The sequence below is a fragment of the Cydia pomonella genome, chromosome 7, assembly GCF_033807575.1.
Source record: "Cydia pomonella isolate Wapato2018A chromosome 7, ilCydPomo1, whole genome shotgun sequence".
Lineage (NCBI taxonomy): Eukaryota > Metazoa > Arthropoda > Insecta > Lepidoptera > Tortricidae > Cydia > Cydia pomonella.
Genome location: NC_084709.1, coordinates 12,411,501 through 12,427,538, shown reverse-complemented (window position 1 = coordinate 12,427,538; position 16,038 = coordinate 12,411,501). Strand labels below are relative to the sequence as shown.

The 16,038-nt window shown below is 37.8% G+C and overlaps 2 protein-coding genes across 3 annotated transcripts; one reads left to right on the top strand and one right to left on the bottom strand.

Annotated features, from left to right (window-relative positions):
- Nucleotides 1-3,136: 3,136 nt before the first annotated feature.
- Nucleotides 3,137-4,959, bottom strand: LOC133519848 (pre-rRNA-processing protein TSR2 homolog). The gene has a single exon (XM_061853981.1). It carries the CDS (start codon nucleotides 4,697-4,699, stop codon nucleotides 3,998-4,000), a length of 702 nt encoding a protein of 233 aa, XP_061709965.1. The 5' UTR covers nucleotides 4,700-4,959; the 3' UTR covers nucleotides 3,137-3,997.
- Nucleotides 4,960-6,915: 1,956 nt separating this feature from the next.
- LOC133519846 (IST1 homolog) lies at nucleotides 6,916-15,788 on the top strand. Of its 2 annotated transcripts, none has more exons than XM_061853977.1 (7): nucleotides 6,916-7,248; nucleotides 7,837-7,999; nucleotides 8,411-8,630; nucleotides 10,010-10,146; nucleotides 11,705-11,827; nucleotides 12,433-12,483; nucleotides 13,589-15,788. In XM_061853977.1, the coding sequence occupies exons 1-7, from the start codon at nucleotides 7,067-7,069 to the stop codon at nucleotides 13,793-13,795; spliced, it is 1,083 nt and encodes a 360-aa protein (XP_061709961.1). In that variant the 5' UTR covers nucleotides 6,916-7,066; the 3' UTR covers nucleotides 13,796-15,788. The 2 variants fall into 2 exon arrangements, with proteins under 2 accessions (XP_061709961.1, XP_061709962.1); XM_061853978.1 differs by having other exon boundaries at nucleotides 6,917-7,248; nucleotides 10,013-10,146.
- The last annotated feature ends 250 nt before the right edge of the window (nucleotides 15,789-16,038 follow it).

Below are 16,038 nucleotides of genomic sequence, written 5' to 3'. Positions count from 1 at the left end.
ATCATTTGCTATCTTAGGATTTCAAAGTCTTGTGCCAAACGGTTTACGGTTTTACGAAAAACATTGCATGTCAATTGCATAAATAAAGTTGGCAGATAACTTGGAAGATGTATTAGCATTATTGCCCTATTTTTCAAAGTATTTTAAGAACATGGTCTTTTAAAGAGCATATCCAAGTTGTCTTGAGTCATTTTGAATTACTAAAAACTTAAAGGTGAATAAGTAGTAGTAGTAAAACACTTTATTGTACAAAAAGAAACATAAAACAGGAAAGAACACACATCATTTGTACAAAAACGAACTTATCCCTTTCAGGGATCTCTTCCAGTTAACCTTAGAGTAGGGTTGCCATAAGTGTTTCTCTCCCTCTATGAGTACTAGCCCTTCAGTACAGGAGTGGGATTTCCGTAAAGCAGATTTAGAGTACCTGTACGTATCCCTGGCAGGGATTGATTGGGGCGATGTACTGACGACAGGTGATGTTGAAGTAGCAACGGAAATATTTTATGCAAAGTTAAATGAGTGTTTTTCTGCGTATGTGCCTAAAAGGAAACCGAAAAACCAAACAAACCCTAAATACGTCTATCCGGCCTGGTATACACCCGAAATTATAAGAAATATACGGAGCAAATATATTTAAACAGACCGGAACATTGTTCAACAAAGAACTTTACAAGTACTACAGGGGCCACGTGAAAACACTAATCTCATACGAATATAGGCAGCACGTCAAAAATATAGAGGGTAGTATTATTGCCCAACCGGCACGTTTCTGGGATTATGTTAAGAGCAAGAAAAAAAACAGGAGACAGTGCACGGGGTATACTTATAAAAATAGCACCGTAGTCGGGCAGGAAGCCGCCGACGCATTCGCTGAATACCTACTTCAGCTCGGTATTTCACCACGAAACGCCGCAGCTGAACACAGAGGTAGCGGCGCGTTACAGCGAGGGTGTGGACGCTACGCATATTACAGTTAGCAGTGTAGATGCGCAGGAGCTGCGACGTGCGGCCAAAAAACTTAAGCCACGTTCGGCGGCTGGCCCGGATTCTGTCCCGCCGTTTCTGGTCCGGGATTGCATTTGCGTTCTAGAACAACCACTCTTGTATATTATGAACCTGGCATTAAACCAGTCTTCTTATCCAGCCTGCTGGAAGATATCGAAGGTATCTCCGGTGCCCAAGAGCAGTGCTGGGTCTGAAGTAAGTAACTTTAGGCCGATAGCGGTGCTGTCGGTCTTCGGCAAGATCTTTGAGACCATTATCGACAGGCAAATAAAATGTCAAATAGAGCCTCTGCTTGACGATGCCCAGCACGGGTTTCGAAAAGGTCGGTCAACCACAACAAATCACATATGTTTTGTGGATTATGTGACTACAGCCATGGATCGTCGTTTGCAAGTTGACGCGGCCTATTTTGATTTTAAAAAAGCGTTCGATCTGGTTGACAACGACATACTACTACAAAAGTTAGCTAAGCTTGGTTTCTCGCCCAAGCTTTTGAACTTTTTTGCTAACTACTTGATTCGTCGTTGTCAATACGTAACCATGGCCGTGTATAAGTCCCAGCCGTACTATACTCGTTCCGGGGTGAGTCAGGGGAGTACACTGGGACCGACTTTGTTCCTGTTGATGATAAATGATTTGCCGAGGGTCGTCAGCGCCGCTAGGTGCCTGTTATTTGCGGACGACCTCAAGCTGTTGCAAGGTGAGCTGCAGTGAAGACTGTGCTAGACTGCAGAGTGATATCAACGCTGTTAATGAATGGAGCGAAACTAATAAGTTGCCATTCAACATCTCTAAATGCGAAATAATAACTTTTACTAGGGCTCGCTCTCCAATTCATTCTGCGTATCATCTCGAGAATAACTCACTTGAAAGAGTGCACCAGGTAAGGGATTTGGGGCTTGCTCTGGATGTGGAGCTAGACTTTCGAGAGCATGTAACTAGCACGTGCAAAGCGGCAACCAAAACCTTAGAGTTTATAATGAGGGTATCAGCGGAATTTAAAAATACCACTGTGGCCATGATGCTTTACAATGCTTATGTCCGGAGCAAGCTGGAGTTTGGAGCCATTACTTGGGACCCTAGTGAGGAGAAGTATAGGTTAATGATCGAGAGGGTTCAAAGACGTTTCGCGCGATACATGTACAAGAGAATTTACGGGTACTACCCTTATATGTATCCCTCTCTTTTCGTGCTGGGTATGGTGGGACTCAGGACTCTTAACCTGAGACGCAAACTGCTGCTGTTGATCCATTATTATGGAATTCTCAATGGTACAGTAAATAGCTCATATGTGCTAGAGAGATTGGGTATATTTGTGCCGAATGCGCGCCCTTGTCCTGCGGGGCTGAGCGCGCTGCCGGCGAGGCGCCCGCAGCGGCTCTTCGCGTCGAGCTCAGTGCGCACCCGCCGCGCCAGGAACGCGCCTACCGCGAGGGCCCTGGCTATGCTCAATGCCATGTCCATCGACGCCCCACATATAGACGTGTTTGCGGACAGTGTTGGTGGATTTGGTCGAAAACTTTTAATTTATTTAATTAATAATTGTATGTAGTTTTCGCAACTTTTTATTTTAATTTAATTTACAACGAATGCATGAATTTGTAATGTAATGTATATGGTGACATTGTACTTAATTTAATTTTAGTTATGACAGTAGTATTATTTTTGTGTATTGTTAATATCTAAATGTATATATATAATTGTTCTAGTATATAAGCGCCTTGGTTTTTGTTGACTGTAATGTTTATATATTTTGTAATAAATAAAATAAATAAATAAAGTGTGGGGACTCTGACCGGGACATTTAAAGAAAATCCCGAAATGTGTTGACACTGTTGACGTAAATTCGTGAAACGTGAACGGACAAGTGTCAGCTTGCGTCGTTCTATCCACGTAAGATTAGCCTAGCTAGTGAGTCGTGTTTATTGTAGGTATATTACTGTTTACAGAGTCCAGCCCTCTATTAAATAACTATGATTTTTAAACCGGGACAATTTCCTTATCGGCCGGGACGCCGGGACACCATGCTTCAAACCGGGACATGTCCCGGCGTACCGGGACGTATGGCAACCCTACCTTAGAGCAATTTAGGAAGACTTGGAGAACGGTAGACATCAAAACTACTAAAAGGCATAAAATAAAATATTTAATTTCCTAAAAGATAGGTAAACCTTTATATCCTATAACCTACAATACATAAATGGGATATGAAATAACACAAATATGTAAATAGTCATATGTAGATATAATATATAATACATTCTATACTATGTAATAAATATATACAAAACTACCTAACCGCACACATCTCTTTGATTAAGTTCTGTCTGAAAGCCACAACTTTTTTAAATTCGCCTTTAGTGATGCGGCCAATTGACACTGCCATCTGCTAAAAATTTAAATCTCTCCTAGGGATAAGGGGGACAAGAAGGAGAGAATAGGATGTTAAAGAGAAGGGAAAGTACATGTGTGCCTCTAATAAAAATATATAACTAGTCTAGATGTTACTTGCAAGTAATTTTGATAGAGCTGTGTACACACATTATAATATATAAAAAGTTGCATTCTCCACCACTTTTTCTTTTTAATTCAAGTTATAAAAAATATTTTTGAAAAATCCTAAATCTTCCCTTAAACATTTAGCATTTTTCAAAAATAATTTTTAAAAATTAATAAACTGAAACTGAGGACAATAGTTCTACAGTGTCCTGAGAAGATAGAAAATGAGCCAGGGGGTAGTAAATGGACAGCCTTTGCTAGGTGCTCATTTTATTTTATACAAGCAAGGTACACGGGTAATATTTTCATGGGTAGTAAAATAATATGCCAAATTAACATCACTTAAATTATTACAAATATTTCATTTCATAACCCTTGTACAATGATATACAATACACTGATATTTTAATTCTTTGATGTCTGTTCTTCTCATTCAGTAATCAAAACATTAGTTTTATTGGTACCGACTGTAGTTTATTAAGAGACTATACTATTTTTTTCTCCTAGTTCTCACTACAGTCCAGCCCGGGTCTACATCTTCATCCATTGGTTCAGGTTCAGGTTGTTGATTATGAATGAATGGTGGTACAGTGCCATTTGTAGGAGCAACTTCATCTTCACTACTGCTATCTGAATCATCAGGATCACCAGGATTCGTTGGTTGTTTAACATTCTGGCTGAGTCCCTTTTGGCAAACAGGCATTGCGGCAATTCTTGCTTGTAATTCATCTCGATTACCCCCTCTGAGTAATGTGAAGTATTGTAGCAGTACAATTGCTACTTCCTTAGGTGAATTATCCTCACACACAGTATCGAATTCTTCGTCCATCAAGTCTTCTAACACTTCAGTAAGGTTATCAACGTCTCCTCCCAAATTTTCAACACAATACCGGGTTACGTAGTCTGATACGAGTTGGCCTGTTTTCGGTCCACTGGAACCCATTCCATGATCTATAGCCAATTGCAAAGCAGTCCAATTGTTTAGAACCAGATCTACGATTGGTTTAAATTCGTCGTATAGCATTGCCATTTTTAACGATATGGAGAAAGAGGTGTTTAAAATTATGTTAGCCGGCGCTTCAACACATTTTGTAGATAATGTCGTTATTCCGTAGAATATCGGCTTTTCTACAACTACAAAGCACGTGGTAATAAATGGTGATAAATTCACCAAATAATGCAAACACTGCATTGCAAATTCTGACACTCATGACAGTGACACTGACATTACGTTGTTTTTTTTTCGTCCATCTGGTTAGACTAAAGTTCTAAGAGTTCTAAGCAATACTGTTTAAAGTGCCAATAGGGTTGTTTCCATCTACAAATCTTAGGGCAGAATAGTATCCCAATAAATTCTTATGGATTATAAGAACATGTTAAACTACTTTTAGTGGACCTCTGATGAGCATATTTTTGTAAATATTGAATTTAAAATATTTTTTAACACACGTCACGTGACCCAAGTCGAAACGACATTGAAGATTCTGATGACGTCACAACTCACGGTTTTGAGACTGGGCTGTAACCGCGAAAATCGAAGTTCGTCATTGCGGGCATTTTTCTCTGTCATTCTAATTACGTTTTAGTACGAGTAAAAGAGAAAGATCCCCACAATATACGATTTTCAGTTTTAGCGGTAGGCCCCCCGTTGTCAGTTCCAAAGAGTAAAGCAATTTGCGAATTTCGGTTTTTGCGGTAGGCCCCCTGTTCTCGCACAACATTTAATACTCAAGCAGTAGCCATTTTGGTGGTGGGCAATTAATTAAAGCTTCGATATCTGCACTAAAAACTAACATCATAGAAATGCTAATGGATAATAAATACTTTATAATATATACTAAATCATTATTGCAGAAAACATATTTTAGTAGATGTTTAAAAACCCGCACGCATACACAGCTTGCCCACCACCTAAATGGCTACGGCTTGAGTATCACATTCTGCACTGAGAATAGACAACGGGAGGCCTTGGTGTTACGTGTCTTGTACATAACATAGTTACGTGTCAAACCGTAAACTGTGACGTCATACAATTTTCAAAGAGCGTTTTGGGCGCGAAAGCATGGGTCAAAATATATTTTGTCAATTTAACATATTTAAAGCCGTTTTTAGGGTAAAAGTTAAATTTTAGGGCAACGTTTGGTTAATATAGAACGTATTACAAGCGTTTCAAAAAATTGGAAACAACCCTATTGGCTACTTAACAGTTTTTTGGAAATAATGTCAATCGATCTTGATTTTCCTGGGGATCAAATGTCTATAATATAGGACTCATGGCATTTAAGCAACACAAAGTTCAGAAATGAGAGTTATTCTGACGCTCGCACTCGACGATTGAAATATCTTTAATAAAGTGATATGTAATGTGACGTCACATTACATTTGTCTGTCCTAAATGTACGGAAGATCAAGAAAATTGCTGTTTTGTCCCTGAAATATTGCGTTTATGTACGTAGTTGTAATATAATTTATTTTTCAATAAAATATAAGGAGTCGAATGGTACCATTTTCTTTTTCAAAGTAATATTTTTTTTGTAACTTTGAAGCCTTGTATTTTTTTATAATCTCGATATATCTTTTTAAATTCCACTTTTTTATAATGGATAGCTCATTTTCTATCCATTTAGACAAATCTTGTTATAATATTCAATATGCGTCAAATACCCCAATACATCCTCACTTTATCAGGGCTGATATGAGACCCGAGGGCCTACCGCGAACCACGTTCGACGTGTTGTCTTCCTGTCACACTTACGTACGAATTTACGAGTGCGACAGAGAGGCAACACGTCGAACGTGGTTCGCGGTAGGCCCTCCGATTTCGGGCTCGAGAAAGTGTGTACTATGTCAGTGCGAGAAAGAATATTTTTCCGTTTCACCAAATATCAACACATCGTTTACAATATTTGAAATTAAAAAAATGGTTCATATGTAAAAATTGAACATTTTTGGCAATTGGAAAAAGAGACAAAGTATTTGTTACATTTCAAATATTGTTAACGATGTGCTGATATTCCGTGAAACGAAAACACAGATATTGCGAAGTACGGATGTAATTGGCGCTTAAGTGCCAATTACATACACACTTTATCAGGCCGGATATAAGACCCGATTTCGAGCCCGAAAAAGAATGCATGAATGGGCTATAACCGCGAAAATCGAAGTTCGTCAAAAGCGGGTGTTTATTTCTGTCACTCTAATTACGTCTTAGTGAGAGTGAAAGAGAAAGATTCCCGCAATTAACGAATTTCGGCTTTTGCGTTAGGCCCCCTGTGCTTTAGGCAAGTGCGACAGAGATGCAGATAACCACTTCGAACTACGTGGTTTTGTAAAAATATTTCATTTCTTTGCGTTTAAATCAGTGCCTTAGACAATATATTGATTTGACATCTTAACGTCACCCTGACTTATAATCGTTGTTAAATAATGACTTGACAGCTGAACGCTGAACTGTGATCATCTGTGATTCATCTTTCACAAACAACTATTTGTGTTACTCATCCTCGTACACAATATTTGTAGTTTTCTTTTGATACAGCTTAAAAGATCTGAAACAAACATGTTTTCCACAAACCCGAACTACACCAAACTAAAAACTCACCTGAGGCTTTCCATAAATCGTCTCAAATTGTTGGAAAAGAAGAAAACTGAGCTGGCGCAGAAGGCTCGCAGGGAAATAGCTGAATATATTGCTGCGGGAAAGAGCGAACGGGCTAAGATCCGTGTGGAACACATTATAAGGTAAATCATTGCTTATTTTGTAGTTGATTGTTAAGATTTTTAATTGGTATGGCCTTGACTAGACAAACTTTAAATATCAATGATGCCCTGACAAGTCACCTAAGTTCATATAACATGACATAGTTGTTGTTGTTCTAATTTTACTTTGTGAATCTTAAGTGTCCTGCACTGTATTATCAATCTGTTTTCATTATGGGCCATATAAGTTGTGCATGGCAAACATTAAAGTAAACCTTATTTCTAACAATATTATTCATTATTCAGATTGTGTCAAATTTCAATTAATCACCTAACTCTACTGTACTGCTATTTTCATGATACAGCTTATCATGCCTCAGGGAAACACCTATCTATTTTATTTATTTATTACCAAAATGTCAATTACACAGCATTACAGTAAAAACCAAGGCACTGTGAAACTAAAAAATAAATGAGAACACAAGAAAACAAAAAAAAAATGAATTAAAACCAAAGACAAATGAAATATTAGATTTGGGGTAACAACTATCATGGGATATATCTGTATCAAGAATAAGCATGTACAAATCGTTCAGCAGCTGAAGTGTTAAATATGTGTAATTATTGCAGAGAAGATTACATGGTAGAAGCTATGGAAATAGTGGAGATGTATTGTGACTTAATCCTGGCCCGTTTCGGACTGGTGACGCAGATGAAGGAGCTGGATGAGGGGCTGGCTGAAGCCATTTCCAGCCTCATTTGGGTTGCACCGCGGATGCACACTGATGTCCAGGTTTGTTATACACAGTACTAAAAAAAGCAGTCATAGAATTTTACTGCCCATTAAGGGGTTTTAACTTTGAAAGACCACTTGTCTAGACTTAATATATCAGATTATTTCTGTGTCAGGGATTGCTTTTTACTGAGCACTTGTTATACTACTTATGATACACATCATGTTTTAATTAATTGTTGTTGTTTTCTTTGAAGATGGTTAAAGGTCAATAACAGCTCTTCCTATAAACATCTTATAAAATTCAAACTACTACAGAGCAAACAAAAACATTACTATTACATGGCAGAAATCTGTATGATACAGCAGTTACCTTACATTGTCAAATTAAAATGTGAAAGTACATTAAATGTTAGTGACTTTGTTTAGTGTGATTACAAAATAATTACTTGATTATGCAATTTGTTTTAGGAACTTAAAATTATATCCGACTTGTTGACAGCCAAATATGGCAAGATATATGCAGATGCATGCAGAAATGAAAGTGTACACACAATAAGTGAGAAGCTGAAACACAAGCTGTCAGTTCAGAGTCCTCCGAAGATACTGGTGGAGCGGTACCTTATAGAGATAGCTAAGAATTACAATGTGGAGTACACTCCGGATGAGCAAGTGATGAGGGAAGAAGAAGGTATAGTATATTTTTCATGAATTACATACATATTATATTGATGGGATGATATCAAAATGGAAATCTCAATTCACTGACTTTATGTGCAGCCCTAGATTTTGAATCTGCACCCATAAATGAAAGCTAAAGGATAGGGTTTAGAAATTGCAAAACTGAGTACCCCAGTTATTTCCCATAACATAATTGTTTAAAAAAGTGTAAAGGTGTAAACTTATTCTGTTACCTAGCAATAATAGTATGGGCCACTGTTTTACAAGAGGGCAAAGTTTTTGTTTAACGGCTCATGCTAATATTGATATGCAAGCAAACGAAAGATTCCTGAATTGAAATAAATAAAAATGGAATCTTAAGTGTTGCAAGGGTTTCGAAGCACACGGATTTTCCCCCCTAGAGAAACACAAAAAATTTTACCACACCAACCCAGACAAAATATAACTGTATGACATCAAATAAAATCAAATCCAAATGAATGTCATTAAATATTTATCATTCAAAATCATAATTTAAAAGTTAATTCCACCAGCTAACATTAGGAAACAACTCAAAATTTGCATATCATAACTTTGCCCCATATGTGGATAAAATGCAACTTTCTTAACAGTTTTTGAACAATCAAGAGAGCCTTAATCAGCTGCAGCGGTATCATGGTTGCATTTTTATCACCTGTCATGCCATGCGTCACTTTCGCACTTATATACTTGTTAGAACGTGACAGACAGTGACAAGTGATAAAGAGCCGACCATATTAGCCCTACTGGTGTGGTGAAAAGTCTTTTTTATTTATTTATTTAAATTGTGTTGTTTATAGTAAATTTTGTCAATTTCATCTTAAAAAAACGAGTAATAAAAATGGTATGGTAACTTTTTCTGCTGAAATAATAAATCAATCATTAATCATTCTTACTTGGTCTGGGGGAAAGGTTTTTACGGTACCGTACCCAAAAGGTAAAACGGGACCCTATTACAAAGATTCTGCTGTCCGTCCGTCCGTCTGTCACCAGGCTGTATCTTATAAATCGTGGTAGACAGTTGAAATTTTCACAGATGATGTAATTCTGTTGCCGCTATAACAACAAATACTAAAAAGTACGGAACCCTCGGTGGGCGAGTCCGACTCGCACTTGTCCGGTTTTTATTTCATTTAACCTGTACTACAACTGTTTTATTACTAGTAAGCTAGGCTTTCAAACATAGATAGGTAAAGTTAGTTATGGTGGTCAAAACTCTCAGACAGGTAACGACATTGAAGAGACTACTGTTTTTTAGTTTCTTTTGTATAAAGTATTTTTAGAGGCATTCAACTACCTGAACTTGTTAACTGCCTTGGTTGTGTGCTTAGTTGTTCACATATTCTTTTGCTACAATGAGTTATTGGTCAGTAGGGCGAGACGCGATGCTGATCGACATCAACGGCCCACCCATGCCGCCAGGGTTCATCGGCTTTCCGCAGCCGCCGGTGCTGCCGCAGATGCCTAATCTGCCCCCGCCTACTGTCACGCCTTTTAGTTATCCTTCTGTGAGTATGGCTTGTCTATAACAAAATATCATACTTTATTATTTGTACAGTACTTATTTATGTATATTGAGTTCATTAGGGTGGTATTCCACCTGTCCAATTTTTTGGTCCAACGTGCATTACGTCTCACTCTTTCATGAAGCAAAATGTGAGATGCAAATACACATTGGACCAAGACATAAGGATGTCTCTTATTGTTAGTTAGGGGTGCCGTTCAATTTTAATACAAACTTTTAGCATAATTTCATTTAACTACTATTGAAACTCATAATAAACATTATGTATAAAAACAAAACATATAAAGTTGTTAGTCATACTAATTTAATGACAGAATGCTCTATAATCATAAAAACATTCTTCATAACAATCCTTAGGAATAATTTTACTTGTTATAACATACATTTCGTATAATAATTAAAATATAGTACTAAATTTTAACGAATGGTGACATAGTGTTCTATGATATACTTGGTGTCAATCAAACTGTTAAATTATACAACAATCTACCTATTCAACTTTAAAGCTGGTCGCCGTTAGGTACGACGACGAGCGAAGCGAGGAGGAGTGTTAGGTAGAACTGCGACCATATGGGCAGAACCATATGTCTCGGAAATTGTATTTTTGCTTGTTCATTTTCACTAGGCGTTTATATGAAGTTTATCTGAATCCCTTAGGAACCACAGAGGTTCCATTCCAACTCACACTGGCCGCTGCTTTGCGGTAAAATGATATATGTCGACAGACGTAAAGTACGGATGTAGGTAAGTTTGACGCTTAGAAAAATCGATTATGTTCCATGCAAATATAATGTTTAAGTTTTTTTTATTAATTAGTAATTCCGTGTTGTTAAACTTTCAGCAAACTCAATCAAATAAAGTTTATGAACGATTTGCCGTGGTTTGATTGTGAAACCACACCTTCAACATTATGCTGTTGGTTTTCATGAATAAAAAACGTTCTGAGTATAAAATAGTATACAGAGTGAACATTATACTGGTTGCCTGTTATGCAAATACATTACTATGCTACTAAACTATAATTACTTTTCGAAATTATGCAATTCGTTTTTATTGTATTTGTTTTTATACCAAATCATAATTTCTGCATATCAAAATTATGCAATTCAAATTATGAAAAATGAAATTTCGCAAATTGTTATTATTAAAAACATTACACACCCGTTAGTTAGATTGAAAATCTTTGATTTCAAAAAATGTCACAGAGTTAGCTGCAAAATTTGTCCTTAAAACCACAACACATTTCGCGGGGGTTTATGGGCTTATGAGAGACGCGCTATAAACGCGATAAGCGTCCGTTTTTTTTTCTGTTGCGCAGTTTAAAAAACGTCGTTTACTCTATCGGCTCGTTTATGTCACGTCGATATCCAAAGCACGTCGCGTGCACAGTCGCGATTGAAGGGCTAAAAAAAGAATTAGGAACTTTTCCTTATGTCCTAATATGTAATTTAGCAGTTTTCATCTTGACATGCACAGCTGCTAACTGTACTGTATGGTGTAGCGCAAATAATTAATATATAATATACTGTTTTATATATCAGGGTCCATCCGGCGGCAAAGCGGGCGGGTTCATCGCGTCGCCGCCCGGCCCGAGCCAGCCGCCCATGGGCTACAATCTGCCCCCTGGCGTCGAATCGAAGGACCTTAGCAACAGCTTCTTACAGGTACGCTTTGTATAGCCTGTTCTAGATTAATAATTTGGAATAAAAGACTAAGGTTCACAAGCCTGTTAAAAGCTTCAGTTATTTGAAGCTTGAGTCCGTGTAAATACTTAAATAGCTTGGTTTCCTATAATTCATTTTGTTTGCTTTGTGTTTTATTTCATCACCCTAAAAAAACGATCACGATCGGCCAGTTTAAGCCTTTTGTCATACTTAGACATCAACCACCAATAAGAACAAATCTTACAAACTTACACGACAGCGCGAGGTTTATTTTTCTTCTTCTTAGTATTTCTGTATCTCTTTCAATTTTATTTCGCACCTGTGTTATGATTATTTTTTTTCCGGCTATACTTTTGATAAAGTCATACACACGCCCTTCCCTGATAGTGATAGGCGTGACTCCCTAAAGGCCAAGGCCTCCTAAAACACTTTTAAAATGTACCTGTAGGTACCTAGCACTTATTCATGTACAAATCGGTGTGATCCATGGTTTACAAGAGTCACCTTTTAAAATATTTGATGAATTGGATTTTTTTACTTTCCCAATGTAAGTCTTGTAATTTTGTTCCGTTGTTCAAGTATGCTACTCTTACATTTTCTTGCAGGAAGAGATGCACAACCTACCTCCTGCTTACGACAGTATTAATCATGATTTGGTAATATTTTGTTTTTATTATTTTTATTGCATGTGTGTGTGATGCACGTCTTAGGTTAGGATTTACATATATATTTATGTGTTGAATTGCTTCAAGTCAAATTGTTGCAATGACCGGTCATTACGATATTCCGGATATTTAATGACTTGACTGTACTTGTGAAAAAAATTGTCTGTAGTATTGTTTGCGCTTTATAATATATAAGGTGATTTCGAATCAATATAGTATTTTTCAAATAATTTGGGTACGGTGACAAATGTAATCATAATACAATTGTTCGAGTTTTACGTTATGAAAAATACTTTACCGCATGACGTGTAATTCTAAAAAGGGACTATCATTTGATAGAATTATTGGTGAATTTTCGAATTACTCGACATTCGACAGGGATCGGTTTTACTTAAACACCATTTATACGGGATGTTTATTTAGTCACTTGCAATAATTTATGGGGTGAATATATAGGTCATACTGAGCAACTTTTACTGTGGGACCAACCATAATATCACGAAAAAAAATTGGCTGTTTCATACATTTTGGATGTCTGGCCTTGACATTTTCTATGGGGATCATTATTTTTCCGTATTTGCGGTTGGTCCCATAGTAAAAGTTGCTCAGTATGACCTATATATTCACCCCGTAAATTATTGCAGATGACTAAATAAACATCCTGTAGGTGAGCGTCGTAAAAATATTGTAAGTATAAACAAAAACTTCAGCATATCACTTGTTTGCTTACAATTTTTTTTATTTAACGCTGGCATAGTGTATGCGGTTGTCTTATCACATCGATCCGGATCCACACGCCGCCCCATCGTGAGCGAGATACACAGCGATATTCTGTTCCCACAACGGAGCGGCGCGCGGATCAGCATTGAATGTGAAGTCCTATAAGTTCACTATACGTTTACACTATTATTATTTTTTCAATTGTACATCGAAATTTAAAATTAGGAAACTATAGGTCTATAACGAAATCAATGTGTAGCTATTACCTAAGTTGCTCATATGTTTATTTAAGACTGTTTCTCAATAAATAAATAAAAAAGTCCACCGGGACTGCGCCAGTACGTTGTGGAATATTAAGTTAGCCTCACACCTCCAGCCCAGCCACGCGCCGACGCCGCAGCCGCGCGCGCGCGCGCCGCCCGCCGGCAGCTACCCGGAGCTGCCCGAGCTGCCGTCCGTGCCGTCCGACGTCCTGCCCGCGCCGCCCGCCGACCGCCCCGCTGGGAACGACTCTAGCGCGCCCGACGAGATCGACTTTGACGACTTGAACAGGCGCTTTGAGGAGTTGAAGAAGAAGAAGTAGTTTGTGGGTACAAGTTAACACTGTTTAGCTAGAACTGAAGAAATTGAGATTATTGCTTAATCAAAACAAAATCACGTTTCGTGTAGTTAAGCGAAAAGTCGTTGCACTAGAGGGTCATACACTTAAGTCTCTCCTGTGATTTACAACTATTGTATGACAATGTAATTCTTATGAAAGAAAGGGAAGTGTGTGACCCTTACAGTAAACACTAGATTATATGCATATAGAACTCGAGCAATAAAATACACTATTAAGAGTAATCTCATTGGTGGACTGTAACGGTTATAAGCATTATAACTGTAAGAGTTAACTTGGAGGGTCATTATCATTATCAAAATATCACAGCTTTCTTATGCTTTTATATATTATCTAAATTCTCGTTTACATTTAGCAAATTCACTGCCAAGAACACGTTAAATGTGTTCACTTTATATTGCAAATGAAGCGTTTGGCATTAAGAAATGCAAGATCTCGACATTCAATCTCGTTGGCAGGAAATCTTGATTTTTGCAATCCTGGTCGAGATATCGAACGAGATTGAAAATTACTTTATCTTGAGTAATATTTTTGAGCTTAAATTATATAAGCAGTGCTACTGTATAGGAACGGCTTTATATCTCGAAACACCCAATCTCGATTCAGATTCTTCACGAGAGATCTCAGATCGCCTTGGGTCGAGATTGCATTCCCTAGTGGGCACCGAAAGTATTGAACTAACCACCAAATTATTGTCTGGTGTCAAGCGCCCCGTTTCCAATACAAAATGAAGACACCGCGTGTTCTTGGCAGTGAATGTGTTAATTTGTTCATTCGGCATAAGTCATATAAGACGCGGCCACGTGTTGTTACACAAATTGTGTATATTATCTAATGATACGCCGCATGCGCTAAAAACCCATGTCACAAATAGTTTACTCATACATTTTTATGAATTATATATTTTTTTCTATATCAACTATTATGCGGAGTCTTGAAGTTTATTGCTTCATTCATTCACATCCATCACATTCCGAATAAGGCATCCCTTTTAAACACTAACGCTCATATCTAGACGTGAAACAGTCGGTACTTTTGCCATCTTTGTGGTATTACGTGTATAAAATTACCGGATAACCATCCAACTATAGAGGCCATTCTCGTTGGAGGGTCTGCCATCTTCTGGCCTGAATCTGAAACATAAACTGTACATTGACACTTCAGCGTCTTCAGCCAAAGCAAGTGCTCCCTTTACAGTTCACGTACGTTTTCTTATGCATTGTAGGTTCTGTCATCTTACTCATCTTGTACCAAACTTGACATTTATACTTCGCGCCAATAAACAGGAAGCTCCGGTGCTGCCCCCGACCCGACCAAATATTTTTGGTGTGAAAATGTTTTGCCTTGGTGCTGCAAAAATCAAATAATATCCACACCTAAACAAGGATATTCGAGTTCGTTTTGGACCAGTAGGAGTGGGAGCTTTTGGGTATAGTCTGTCAGGCCATTTCCGCCAGTAAATGCAAAAAAAGCGACAAATTAAAAAATGTAGGCGCGAAGGGTTATCGTCCCGTAGAAAATTTGTATTTAGCGCCTTTTTCTACTGACAACCTTGTTTGACCAACTATTGTTGGGTGGTTTTACGATACTAAGCCTTTATAAGCATACCCCGGAGAGACGGGTTCCTGAGCTGACATATCTCATATAATTCATAATCATTTATTTGCACATAAAAAGGGTTTACATAAATGGTGTTACAAAAGTTACATGTCCTAACCTTTTTAGCAGTTTTTGTTTTTCAACTTTCATTTGCCTTTGCACTATTGTCAAACGTCTGTCCAGGTTATGTTCGTAGGGCAGTGTAGAGTAGGGGGGTATTCATATTTCCCACTTAATTTTGAAATTGATTTCAAGGGGAGTTGAATTTTGCACAATTCCTGACACACTTATGCCTTATAAAGGATTTAGATATGGGCGTAGAGTAGCTCTGAGGTTGGCGTACCGCGCAGCTTAATTATGTTTTATATCTACCTGCGACTGCGAGGTTGAGGTTTTTAATAGTGTTAGTGAATTTCAATCAAAAAGAGGAGGAGTGTTATAATATGTTTGACGCCAATGTGTCTGTGGCATTGTAGCTCTACAACGGATGGGCCGATTTCGATGCGGTTTTTTTAATACGTGAAAGCGAGTTTTCTTGCTGTGGTTCTTAGCTATGTTTTATCGAAATCGATCCAGCAGTTTGAAGAGTATCAGCTCTTTTCTAAAAT

Excerpts from the sequence above, each read along its gene's own strand:
- LOC133519848 (XM_061853981.1), bottom strand. The coding sequence starts at position 4,699 with ATGCAGTGTTTGCATTATTTGGTGAATTTATCACCATTTATTACCACG.
- LOC133519846 (XM_061853977.1), top strand. The coding sequence starts at position 7,067 with ATGTTTTCCACAAACCCGAACTACACCAAACTAAAAACTCACCTGAGG. Across the intron at positions 8,631-10,009 it reads AGTGATGAGGGAAGAAGAAG|TAGGGCGAGACGCGATGCTG; the intron begins GTATAGTATATT and ends GTTATTGGTCAG. Across the intron at positions 11,828-12,432 it reads TTAGCAACAGCTTCTTACAG|GAAGAGATGCACAACCTACC; the intron begins GTACGCTTTGTA and ends ATTTTCTTGCAG.